Genomic DNA, 10994 nt, shown 5'->3' with positions numbered 1-10994 from the left:
AGCGGGGGCGGGGAGGGGCGGGGCCCCCCAGCCAATGTGTGGCATAGCTTGGAACAGCCGGCTCTAACCACTGGGCCGCCCTCCCTCTCCTGCTGCTAAGTAGGCAGAGACAAGGGCCGATTCCTCTCCGTTTCAGGCAGACACACGGCTTGTTCTTGCCTTCACCCCCACGGCCCCGAGGGAGGCGATGGCTGGCCCAGCACTGACCCTCCAATGCTCACTGTGGCTTTTGTCCATGCTAGGAGGGAGCGCTTGATCTGCTGAAGGAGCTGAACAGCTACACGATGACCATCCAGTTGCTGCAGGTGAGGCGGATGGGGTGCAGGGGGAGGCATCTAGGGCTCCAGCCTACGAAGGGTTACTTGGATTTGAGGGAAGAGCCAGCCCCCACCTCCCCCCTCTTTAAGCCCTGCACAGGTAGGCTGGCATGGAATTAAAGGCATTTTAAAAGCAAAGAGGAGGCTGCTCCCTGGATCGTAGGAAAGCCGGTCCAACCACCCGAGCGTAATACCTTTTGGAGAAAGGCTGGAGAAAGACCCATCCCTTAAAATTCACCCTCCAGTCCCTTGAAATTCACGGTCCAGCTCTGACGCGGCCACTCTCCTCGCTGGTCAGGAGACACTGGGGTTTCTGGGCTGACTGCAAAAGCCCGTGGCGTGGGGTCTGCGAGATCTCCTGGCAAGGGCCCTCCTGGAGCTTGTGCCACCCCCAAGGGAGGAGCGGGGCAGTTTGCATCCATCCGTCAAGGTTTATCTGGCCCATCTTACTATACCAGCTGTGGGTCAGACTCCAGCCCAGCTATTAGGCACATAAGGGAACGTGGGCACCAATGCAGCATCCTGCTCCCCCTGCTCAAACTGATGAAAAGCCGTCGGTGCAAGAAGCTAGGTGGGTCTCTCCTCTCCTCCCTTGCTTTTCGGGGGCTTGGTTGTAAGATTCAGATGATGGTGTGTTAATGAAGTAGATGGGCTCCTGGATTGGAGCAGGGTGGGATAGCATCCCACTTGGGTGCCAGAGTCTGTGTAGATGCTCTCTAGGTAAATGCGTGCTCCTCGTGAGGCTGTCAGTGCTCTTAGGACCATTCTGTAGGTGGAGACGGGAGGCATCGAAGGACTGAGGTCTTCCCTGAGGTTATACAGGGAATGGGCACTATTGTTGTACCATGCAAAAAAGTCTATAGGGGTCTTTGGGCCACCCCCGTCAGGTGGCCGATGGTGTTGCTGGCGTCCGGCTGGTGACCGGACAGGTGTTTCTCCTGGAACACCATGGAAAAAAATTCTTCAGGGGCCGCCACTCTACAAAAGTCGGGCGGCTGGGCTCCTGAACATTAAACAAACATTACGGGGGACAACTCATAAGAAAACAGGGTGTGCGTGCGGGGTCTATACAGGGAATGGGCAGCGGGGCAGAAAACTGATCCCACATCTCTAAGGCCCCGTGCCCGTGCCCCTGCTCCCCTTCCTCCCCAATCAGCCTCCCTCTCCAATGTGCTTTGCAATAACCCGCTGTCCTTGTGCGCTCCCAGACCACACGGATCGGGGTGGCTGTCAACTCCATCCGCAAGCACTGCTCCGACGAGGAGGTGGCGGCCCTGGCAAAGCTGCTCATCAAGAACTGGAAGCGGCTGCTGGGTGAGAGACCCCGAAGGCATCTCTGCTTTGAAAGTTAGCCTCCTCCCCCCAGATTTCCATGGGCGTCTGAGCCGAGAAGTCCTGACCCCCTTTTCAGCCTTCCCTCCTCTTGGTCCTCGGGACTGGACGTAGATCCGTTGTGGCCAGTTTGGGAGGAGGGTCATTTTGTGGCTTACTGAAGTCGCAATTAGGTGCGGCTGGAGTGATGGGTGGGGTGGGTGAGGTGCCGGGGGTCCGGGTCTTCGTCCCGCCTGGCGGCACAGTGGTGTGGGCACCGCAGACTCTCCCTGCTGTGCCACAAATGGGCAGCTGTAGCCTCTCTTCCCTGCACCAGCCCTGGTCTCCAATGCCCTGCACCTCATCGGCGGTCATCCTTGATATTCCAGTCCCGGGACTCTGCACAAGTCCTGCCAACGCGGTGCGGACTTGCTACAGACTCCCCTAGGTCTCTCCAGCCCAGGGCTCCTGGCTTAGTGCGACCGGGAGGAAATCGTTCCCAAATTGGCCAAGTGCCATCCCCCTTCTCGTGTGCTAGTTTGGTCACTGACGGCCTGGCTGGTTTGCCCTCAGACTCCTCGGGGACCCAGAAGAAAGAGAAGGACTTGGAAAGTCAGAAGGATAAAAAGGAGAAAGAGAAAAGACTCGACTTTTCCAGCTGGCAGCCCGAAGGAGCCAACTCCCACGGGCTGGAGCCCTGCAAAAGCCCGACCGAGAAGCACAGGAAGAAGCACAAAGAAAGGTCCGAGCCACCCCCCTGGGGTTCATAGTCCTCCTGTGGCTGTCATGGTTGGACTACGTGTCCCAGGGTGCACCACTTGGAAAGTGGGGCATCATGGGACTCCCTGGCTCTGGTGCATTGTGGGAGTTGCAGTCCGCCCAGGGCGGGGAGCACATAGCAGAGCATGGACATTTTGGGGGGATGCTCCTTGTTTCCAATGCAAACCCAGAATGGCCGAGCCAAGCAGGGCGCTGTCAGGGGAGCGACGAGCCGTCCCGGGCCCCACATCTCATGGCAGAAGCTGTGTTCGGATGGCAGCTCTTCTCCCGGCCCTGGGGGCTTTCTCCCCAACCCGCTGCATGACTGGAGTGGGGAAAGCACCCGCTGCGCTCCATCCTGTCTGCTTGACCTATGCAGACTCCAGATGCACCAGGACAGGGACTAAGGGCCTGGCTGTAGGAGCTGGGCAGCCTTTGCTTGACGACCCAAACCTCTCATGCCCTGTCTGACTGCAGAGGGGGTCCAGACCCACCCCACATCCATCTCCTGGTCTCCGGTGGGCCAGTGCCAGAGCGCCGATGAGCTGACAAGTCTCTTGCGCGCCCTATTCACCTGGTCCTCATCCCTGTAAGAGCTGAGCATCTGCCTATGAGGCAGGGCTGGGCTATTCACCCCATCGCACTGAGATCGAGAAACCAAGTCATTGCCCCCAGGTCTGTGGTGGAGCACAGACTTGAACCTGGCTCTTTCTAGTCCTAGGAAACTGCCTTCCTTCTGCTCCGTAGACTTGGCTGTTTTCCTGTCAAGGCCATCAGGTTTTCTAGCTGCATGCAGACTCCCTGCAACTCATCATCTTGGTCTAAGGCAAAGTTCCCCCTGAAGTGAATGGGATTAGGATTTGGCCTTGCTGAAAGATCATCCTTGCATTCAAGAGTCATTTCTGCATCTTGTCCTTTTCTTTTAAAGAGACTTGTCTGACCGCAAGGCTCTCGATGCACTTCCGGGCTCAAAGAAACATTCATTGGAGCAGAAGCAGGACAGGTAAACACCCCCTGTTCTGCGTGGGCCTGGGCAGGGGGATGAGGGGAAGACACGTTAGCATAAGCTTCTCCAGTGGGATGGATGTGGTCTCTCCTGGCATGGCCTGCTTTGCACTTTCAACCCAAACCTTCTGCTTTCTCGGCAGGCCAGTGCAGCCTTTTCTATCCCCAATCCCTCTGTTTCACAGAGAAGAGCAGCCAGCTCTTCTCAGGACCCCACTTCTCAGACCTCCCCTCTTTCTCTCCAGGAAATCCAGCAAGCCAGGCTCTCACCCGGTGACCCCAAAGAGCCACTCTACGGACAGCAAGCACGACAGGTACTTGCTCATGCACCCACAAACCCTCCCTTCGGGGCACGGAGCTCAGAGCCACTTTCCACAGAGCATCTCACTGTGTTTGAAGTGTGTTGTTTGAAGTGGATTCATGAACTAAGCTTCATGATGGCCTGTGAGTTAGTGAAGTAGCAGGGTCTCTGTTTTGGAGATGGGGAAAGCGAGGCACAAGTGTTACGTGGCTATTTCTGGGTCACCTAAAGCCCACTGAGATCGGTAGACTTCCCTTCGTCTTCGGTGGGCCCTGGATAAAGTCTACACGTGCAGTTAGGGACAGAGCAGGGGAGGAAACCCAGGAACCCCCTGATATCCACACAGGCACCTTTGCCCCTGCATGAACACACAGCACAGGGGGGAAGGCAGCTGGACACGGGTCCCTCCTCTTTGTCCCACCCCGTTATCTCATCGGTGCCGTTGCTGAGACCTGTTCAGCAATGGGAAGTGATGCAGCAGGTTCCCGGGGGCTTGTAATCAGCTACTTGGCACATGGCGGGGCGGGCAGGAGCTCTCACTGCTGTAACGCTGTATGCGGGGGTGTCTTGAGCCCCCGGCATCGGCAGTGGAGATCGCTTGGTGGGGACATATCACTTGCCTCCAGCGCTCATGAATGGCACTGCAAGGAGGACGGCGTCCTCTGCCGCTGGGGGAGGCTACGGGGGCCGGCGCGGTGCAGGAGGCCGGACTGGATGGCCGTGCGGGTCACTTTGGGCTATTTCTGCCCTTTGCGCATCTCTGCGCCAGGCAAGGGGAAAGCACCACGGAGCAGTCAGCACGTGTGCCCAGGCAGCAGTGGGCTGGCCTGATGGACGTTGGCTTTGCGCGAGGAATGGGGCTGGGAGCACAGTGCTGGGGGTGTCCCTTAAGCTAACGTCTCTCCTCTCCGTTCTCACCGTGCAGAGAGTCCGGCGACTCCAGGGGCTCCTCTGCTGCCTCTAAGAAGTCGCCCTCAGACAGCAAGAAGGAGAGGTGAGTGTTTCCTGGCTTGCTTGTGGCTTCTCCCTAGTGCAGAGGTGTGCCCATCTCAGAAGACCTTTCCTCCCACGTACAATCACAGAAAACGAGGGTGGAAGGGAGCTCAGGAGGTCTCACCTAGTCCACCCCCCTGCTCCAAGCAGGACCAGCCCCGACTGCACCATCCCAGGCAAGGCTTTGTCTAGCCAGGTCTTGAAAACTTCCAAGGAGGGAGACTCCACCACCTCTCTGGGTGACCTGTCCCAGTGCTTCACCACCCTCCTGGTGTGAGAGTTTTTCCTAATATCCAACCTCAACTTTCCTTGCTGCAGCCTGAGCCCATTGCTCCTTGTCCTGTCATCTACCACTGAGACCAGCCCAGCTCCATCCTCGTTGCAGCCCCCCGGCAGGGAGGTGAAGGCTGCTATTCAATCCCCCTCGGTCTTCTCTTCTGCAGCCTAAATCAGCCCATTCCCTCAGCCTCTCCTCACCAGTCCTGTCCCCCAGCCCCACAACCATTTTCATTGCCCTCCACTGGACTCTCTCCAATGTGTCCACATCCTTTCTGTAGATGGGGGCCCACAGCTGGACACAGGACTCCAGATGTGGCCTCCCCAGTGCTGAATAGAGGGGAAGAATCACATCCCTCCGTCTGCTGGCACCGCTCCTACCCATGAAGCCCAGGATGCCGGTAGCCGTCCTGGCACCGAGGGCACACTGCTGGCTCCTGTTCAGCTTCTTGTCCCTTGTCCTCCCAGGTCCTTTTCTGCAGAGCTGCTGCCCAGCCTGTCACCCCCCGCCTGCACCGGTGCAGGGGATTGCTCCCTCTCAAGTGCAGGACTTTGCACTTGTCCTTGCCAAACCTCAGGAGATTTCTTTTGGTGCAATTCTCCAACATCTCCCTCCCATCTGATCTGCACGTCTCCCCTCCACACAACAAGATGCCCTGTGAGCCAGCTCGGGCACGTGGGCATCTGTCTTGTCATCCATGGATGACCAGAGCCGTCGCCCGCCCTACTACATCTCAGCTTCAGGGAGTGTTTCTACCCTAAACCCTTGTTCTCAGTACCGTGTCTTCTCCCCGACTTCTCTTCTAGGAGAGACTCTGCAGACTCGAAATCTTCCACCAGCACAGCTGCCTCCTCCTCTTCCACCCCTCCAAAGAGGCTGTCGTTGGAAAGGTAGGGCTGCAGTACCTCATCCGGAGCAGGCCCACACCGAACCCTGGGGAGCTGAGGGTGGCCCCTGGGTGGGGGATGTGAGGATCCAGGGCTTTATGGAGCTCTGTGCTGTGGCCGCTGAGGTCCCAGGGTTTAATTTACCCTGGCAGAAGTGAATACCTCACTGCCACTGCTACCTGCGATGACTGAAGGGGGCTGCTGGGATCTGAGGGGCCCCCTTGCAGCTCCAAGGTGGGCAGTGTTGCCTGAACACAGGACAAATTCACAACCTGGGACAACCCTAATGAAAGGCAATGGGAAGATTCCTATAACTGCAGCAGAGGCTGGGATGGGCACTTCACGCCGACCGATAACCCATCAGACGTTCATCCAGCACCGTCTCTGCCTGCTCCAGGTCCTGAGACGGAGCCCATCACCCTGGTACCCAGCCCAGGGCAAATCTGGTGCTGTGGTCACCAGAGCACCTTGTCTGGCATTGCATTCACTAGTGCTTCTCCCTGTTTCAATCCCAGGAGGCCGTCTACAGGCTCCAGCCCGGTTGCTGCTCGGAAGAACTCCAGCGACGGCAAAGAGGAGAGGTACAGGAGCGTGGGGATGCCTGCTAGCCGTGGTGGTGCTGGAGGGCACGCAGCCTCCCTGGCCCAGTGAGGGAGGGTGTGAATGCCCTGTGCAAGTGAATGCTGTCCACCCTCCATGGCCCAGGAGTGAGAGCAGTGATTCTCAAGGGGTTTAGACTCAAGGGACCCCCTTGTTAGACTCAGGGCACCCCCTGGAAAATGCCAGCTCTTAGCCTTCCCTTGGGTAAAACCGTTCTGGACTCTCTGGGTGAATCCCGTGTAGCCGTTTGCAGCCCTAACAGGGATCATGTCATGGGACACCCCTAAAAGGATCTTGCATCAGCCTGGTTGAGAATCACTGAGTCCGAGCATGAGCCTGGAGCTCGAGATACGCAGGTTCAAGTCCCTGCCTCACCACGGTCTTCATGTGTGTGTCTTTGGGCGAGTGACTTAGTCTCTCCATGCTTCAGTTTCCTTTCGGCTTCAACTCATCTGTGTTGCATGGCTACCCTGAGGGTGAATCCTCTAGCGACAGAGGGGCCGAGGGGACACTGGAAGGAATCGTGATAGCCCCAAAGCAGGAAAGGGGTTGCAGGGGAGGAAGAGGAAGGTCCAAGCAGTATTGCTGTCCCAGTGGGAGATGTGTAGGACCCAGCATGGGTGGGAGGTGTGCATACAGCCCCTCTTGGCATTTGGAGAGTGGGAGCTCTGGGGGCCTTGTGCAGAAGCAGACATGGAAGTAGCCCTGTCTCCTCCATTGAGGTGCACAGGGGAGCTGCTGGGAGCTTTGGTAAGCGCAGGGAGCCCACCCGATCCAGGCTCATGGGGAAGGGTCCTTGTGTCCTTCTTTGCAGACAGAACAGCAGCAAATCCAAACCAGAGACACCCAAGACGCCCACGAGCCCCTCCAGCCCCACGTTCGCCCCTAGCACTTGCCTCCTGGCCTCCTGCTACCTCACAGGAGACTCCATCCGGGACAAGTGCATCGAGATGCTCACAGCTGCCATGAAGATGGATGGTGAGCAAGCGCTGGACCCACGGACGGCCCTGCCCTCGTGCCAAACCTGAGCCCAGCCGCTCCCCCTCTCAAGGTCCCTGCCTCTGGCATGCTAGAGAGCAGCCGTGGGAGAAGCCCTCAGTCTGTGTTATGCCCTCGACCCTGATGGGGTTGGCATGGGTGGACCATGCCTCTCTGGAGCTTGCCGGGGTGCCAGGGAAGCAGCGCAGACGTGACCCGAGAATAGGAGCTGGATGAGGGGAGCTGTGTTGCTCTCCGAGTGCAGCATCTGGAGAGCAGGTGGCAGCTGAATGGCTTTAGTCCTTGGTTTGGTTGCTCATCCATTGGGCCAGCTTCATCCCTGGTGCAAACTCATTGACTTCTGCCACGTCGCCCTTTTACACCTACATGTCTTATTTGCACAGACACCGTCACAGTCAGGAGGGCCAAAATGTAACCTGCCAGCTTCTTCCTTGTCCCCACTGCAAAAGCCATGTCAGCCGTTCTCTGCATTTACAATGCAGCAGATTGTTGCTAGTAAGAGCAGCCCTACGATAGCAAATCAGTGCGAGTGGGCCAGAGTGCCCGAGTGGGGAAAAAACTGTGGTTAAGTCCAGTTTCCAGCTGACTGGCTGGGACCATTTTTGTTTAAAAAGTGCTTTGAAGATGCTTTTTCCTCCCCACCGGGATTCTGAGTGTTTCATGCCTCCCCCTCTCCTCAGATGACTACAAGGAGTTTGGCGTCAACTGTGAGAAGATGGCTTCGGAAATCGAAGATCATATCCTTTGCTACAGGGATGCCGGAGGCTTGGCCTGGGCACGTGGGCCGGCAGCAAAGAGCTCCCGCTCGGGTTATTCGCATAGGTTCAAATGACGCAGCAGGGCCAAGGGATGCCACAAGCCCCGGCTGTGGTCCAGCAGCCACCTCGACGGCAACACCATCAACCAAATGCTCGCACAGACCCCCTCTAGCCTTCACTGCCCTAGAGAGTGGCTGTCTTCAAAACCGTATCAAGCAGGTGTCTCTTGCAGGGTGCCCAAACCCAGGCTATTTTGCACCCCAGTCGCTGCAGGCGACTGCAGCTTTAGGCAACTTGTGCTGTGAGCAGGCACTGCTGCCTGACCAAGCGGGTTCCTAAACCCCGGCGGCTGAGGGGAATGCCCAACACACTGAAGAGCAGGTATCCAGCAGTCAGCAGGAGCTTCCCAGCCGCGAGGCTTTGGGTGCTCTTGCTTCAGCTCCCCTGGCTGCAAGATGTGGCAATTGGCCTGTGCATGGGCTTGTCATACAAAGGCTCTTTGCAAGCCAGGAGCTTTGAGGAAACCCCAAGTTATTTTCCAGCCTTGTAGGAGCTGGTGCAAAGCAGAGTTAGGGTGGATAAACTGCCAGCCCTCCCCAGAGAGAGGCTGGACCACGCAGGGAGACTGCAGCATGTCCTATCCTAAGCCCCGCATGAGACCAAAGGGGACTAGATGTCAACAGAACTGGGTCAAAACATGGCCTGGGTTAAATGGAAGTAGCTCTAGGCCCTTTTCCCCATGAGCCTGGCATCTGTCTGGGTCTCTTGGTAGGCAGAAAAGCTTTGCTCACTTTCGGGGGGCTTGTTTGAACCCCCGTGTCCAAGCAAAAAGGCAGGGAGCAGGAGCCCTGGGGAACCAGAGCCCGGTGGGTTCCCAGCGGTTCGGACCCACCACTGCCGCACCCCCGGCTGTTGTTCCTTGACGGGGCCACATATCTTCCAGGAGCTGAAGAGCACGGACATGAAGTACCGCAACCGCGTCCGGAGCAGGATCAGTAACCTGAAGGACCCCAAGAACCCCAACCTGCGGAGGAACGTGTTGTGTGGAGCCATCGCGCCCAGCCTCATTGCTAGGATGACCGCCGAGGTAAAGAGCGGGGTGGGGAAGACCCTGGAGACCGATGCGTGGAAGCAGTGGCTCTGGGAGAGACCCCGGCATCCCCGATGCAAGCCAGGCAGAGCTGAGCATCGAGGGGAGACGATCGTGGACTGCAGGCCAGCAGGCACGGGGAGCTGGTGGCAGGACTGGATGAGCCATTGCCATCAATATTGCATCGTGAGAGACCGGCAGAAGCAACTCCCCTGCAAGGGTGGGAGAGGGTCCTCACGTCAGCCAGTCTGGGAGACACCTGAGGGGTTTCTGATCCGACTCCTGGTGCAGGAAGGGTGGTTGGGCTTGGGGGTCTATAACCTGCGTGCGCTGGGGAGGGGATGCCTATGGGTGTGAGAGACGGACCCAAGGGAAGATGCTAGAGCACTGCCTCCAGCAACGTCACTGTTCATCACAGGAGATGGCGAGCGATGAGCTGAAGGAGCTGAGGAATGCCATGACCCAGGAAGCCATCCGGGAGCACCAGATGGCGAAGACGGGTGGCACCGTCACCGACCTCTTCCAGTGCGGCAAGTGCAGGAAGAAGAACTGCACCTACAACCAGGTGACGGGCGTCCTCGGGGCGTTGTGTCCGTTCCCTCCGGGCCTGAACCCCGGGGGCAAAGCAAGCCGCCTCTCCTATGCATGTTCCCTGCTGACTGCGTTGCTGTCTCCTCCTCAGGTCCAGACCCGCAGCGCTGACGAGCCCATGACGACCTTTGTGCTGTGTAACGAGTGTGGGAACCGCTGGAAGGTCAGTCCCCACTGCTCCCCCTTGATGGCAACACACGGCAATTGCTTTAGATTAGGGCCGTGGGCCAGAACGACCCATAGAGGAGTGGGGGCCAGCACCTGGCCACTGCCACCGCTTCTCCCCGCGGCAGCAAAAAGAAAGCGCCCATAGCCAGATACTTCTGCTGCTGAAAACCTACATCTGCAGCCTGGATCCAGAGGTACCGTGGGCCAGATCCAGTCCAGGGGCCAGAAGCTGCCGCCCCCTGCATTCGGTGACAGCATCCATGACACCCAGACCCACCCTGGGCTCTAGATCACCATGCGTGCTTCTCCCCTACGTGGTCCATGTGTTGCAGATAGTGCAGGGCCTTCGTGCCACTGTCCTGCAGAAGTCCATGCACATTATTGCTCATCCCTCAACCACAAGCTCCCTTTCCTTGTGTAGGACGTGCTCGAAAACTCCAGGCCCATTTCCATCGCATGCTCTTGGCTTCTCTGTCCAAGAGCCTAAAAATACAACAGCATTTGCCCTTCTGCATTTCCAAACTGGCCTGCTTGAAGCTTGGCATGGTTCATGCATCAGTCAAGCAGCTGCCTCTGGCCCCAGCGGGACAGGAGCCGCTAACGTCTTGCTTCTCGTGTGGGCTTGCTTGTCTTCCAGTTCTGCTGACGGCACTCGCCTTTGCCTCTGAGTGATGAGTAGAGAAGATAGAGCCTGACCGTCAAGGCGAGCGGAGCGTCTTGGACTTGTTCCTTAGGGACTGCCCCCGCCGGCCTCAGGGCCAGAAGGCTTGGGGCAAGAGTGCCGCCCACTAAAAGACTGCTTTTTGGCTGTACATACTTTGAACGGAGTCATCCCTTGGAAGCCGTGGGCAGGAAGGGCCTCGTAGACCCTTGTAGCGCGGCTCCGGGAAGGGAGCGCATGCGTGGAGCGTGATCACGGTGAAGGCAAGGACTCCGAG

The 10994-nt window shown here is 57.9% G+C and overlaps 1 protein-coding gene across 1 annotated transcript in view; it reads left to right on the top strand.

Moving 5' to 3' along the window:
* Window positions 1-10868, top strand: part of TCEA3 (transcription elongation factor A3) — a 16678-nt gene extending 5810 nt beyond the window's left edge. The window contains exons 2-15 of the mRNA XM_006031900.3: window positions 243-305; window positions 1526-1631; window positions 2202-2370; window positions 3316-3390; window positions 3638-3706; window positions 4619-4687; window positions 5770-5853; window positions 6366-6431; window positions 7265-7428; window positions 8130-8186; window positions 9140-9294; window positions 9716-9862; window positions 9980-10051; window positions 10694-10868. Coding sequence (XP_006031962.1) covers window positions 243-305; window positions 1526-1631; window positions 2202-2370; window positions 3316-3390; window positions 3638-3706; window positions 4619-4687; window positions 5770-5853; window positions 6366-6431; window positions 7265-7428; window positions 8130-8186; window positions 9140-9294; window positions 9716-9862; window positions 9980-10051; window positions 10694-10702 — 1305 coding nt within the window. The 3' untranslated portion in view covers window positions 10703-10868. The remainder of the gene's footprint in view (window positions 1-242; window positions 306-1525; window positions 1632-2201; window positions 2371-3315; window positions 3391-3637; window positions 3707-4618; window positions 4688-5769; window positions 5854-6365; window positions 6432-7264; window positions 7429-8129; window positions 8187-9139; window positions 9295-9715; window positions 9863-9979; window positions 10052-10693) is intronic.
* The last annotated feature ends 126 nt before the right edge of the window (window positions 10869-10994 follow it).

Source organism: Alligator sinensis, unplaced genomic scaffold (genome assembly GCF_000455745.1).
Source record: "Alligator sinensis unplaced genomic scaffold, ASM45574v1 scaffold1123_1, whole genome shotgun sequence".
Classification (NCBI taxonomy): Eukaryota; Metazoa; Chordata; order Crocodylia; family Alligatoridae; genus Alligator; species Alligator sinensis.
This window is presented reverse-complemented; position numbering and strand designations above follow the sequence as displayed.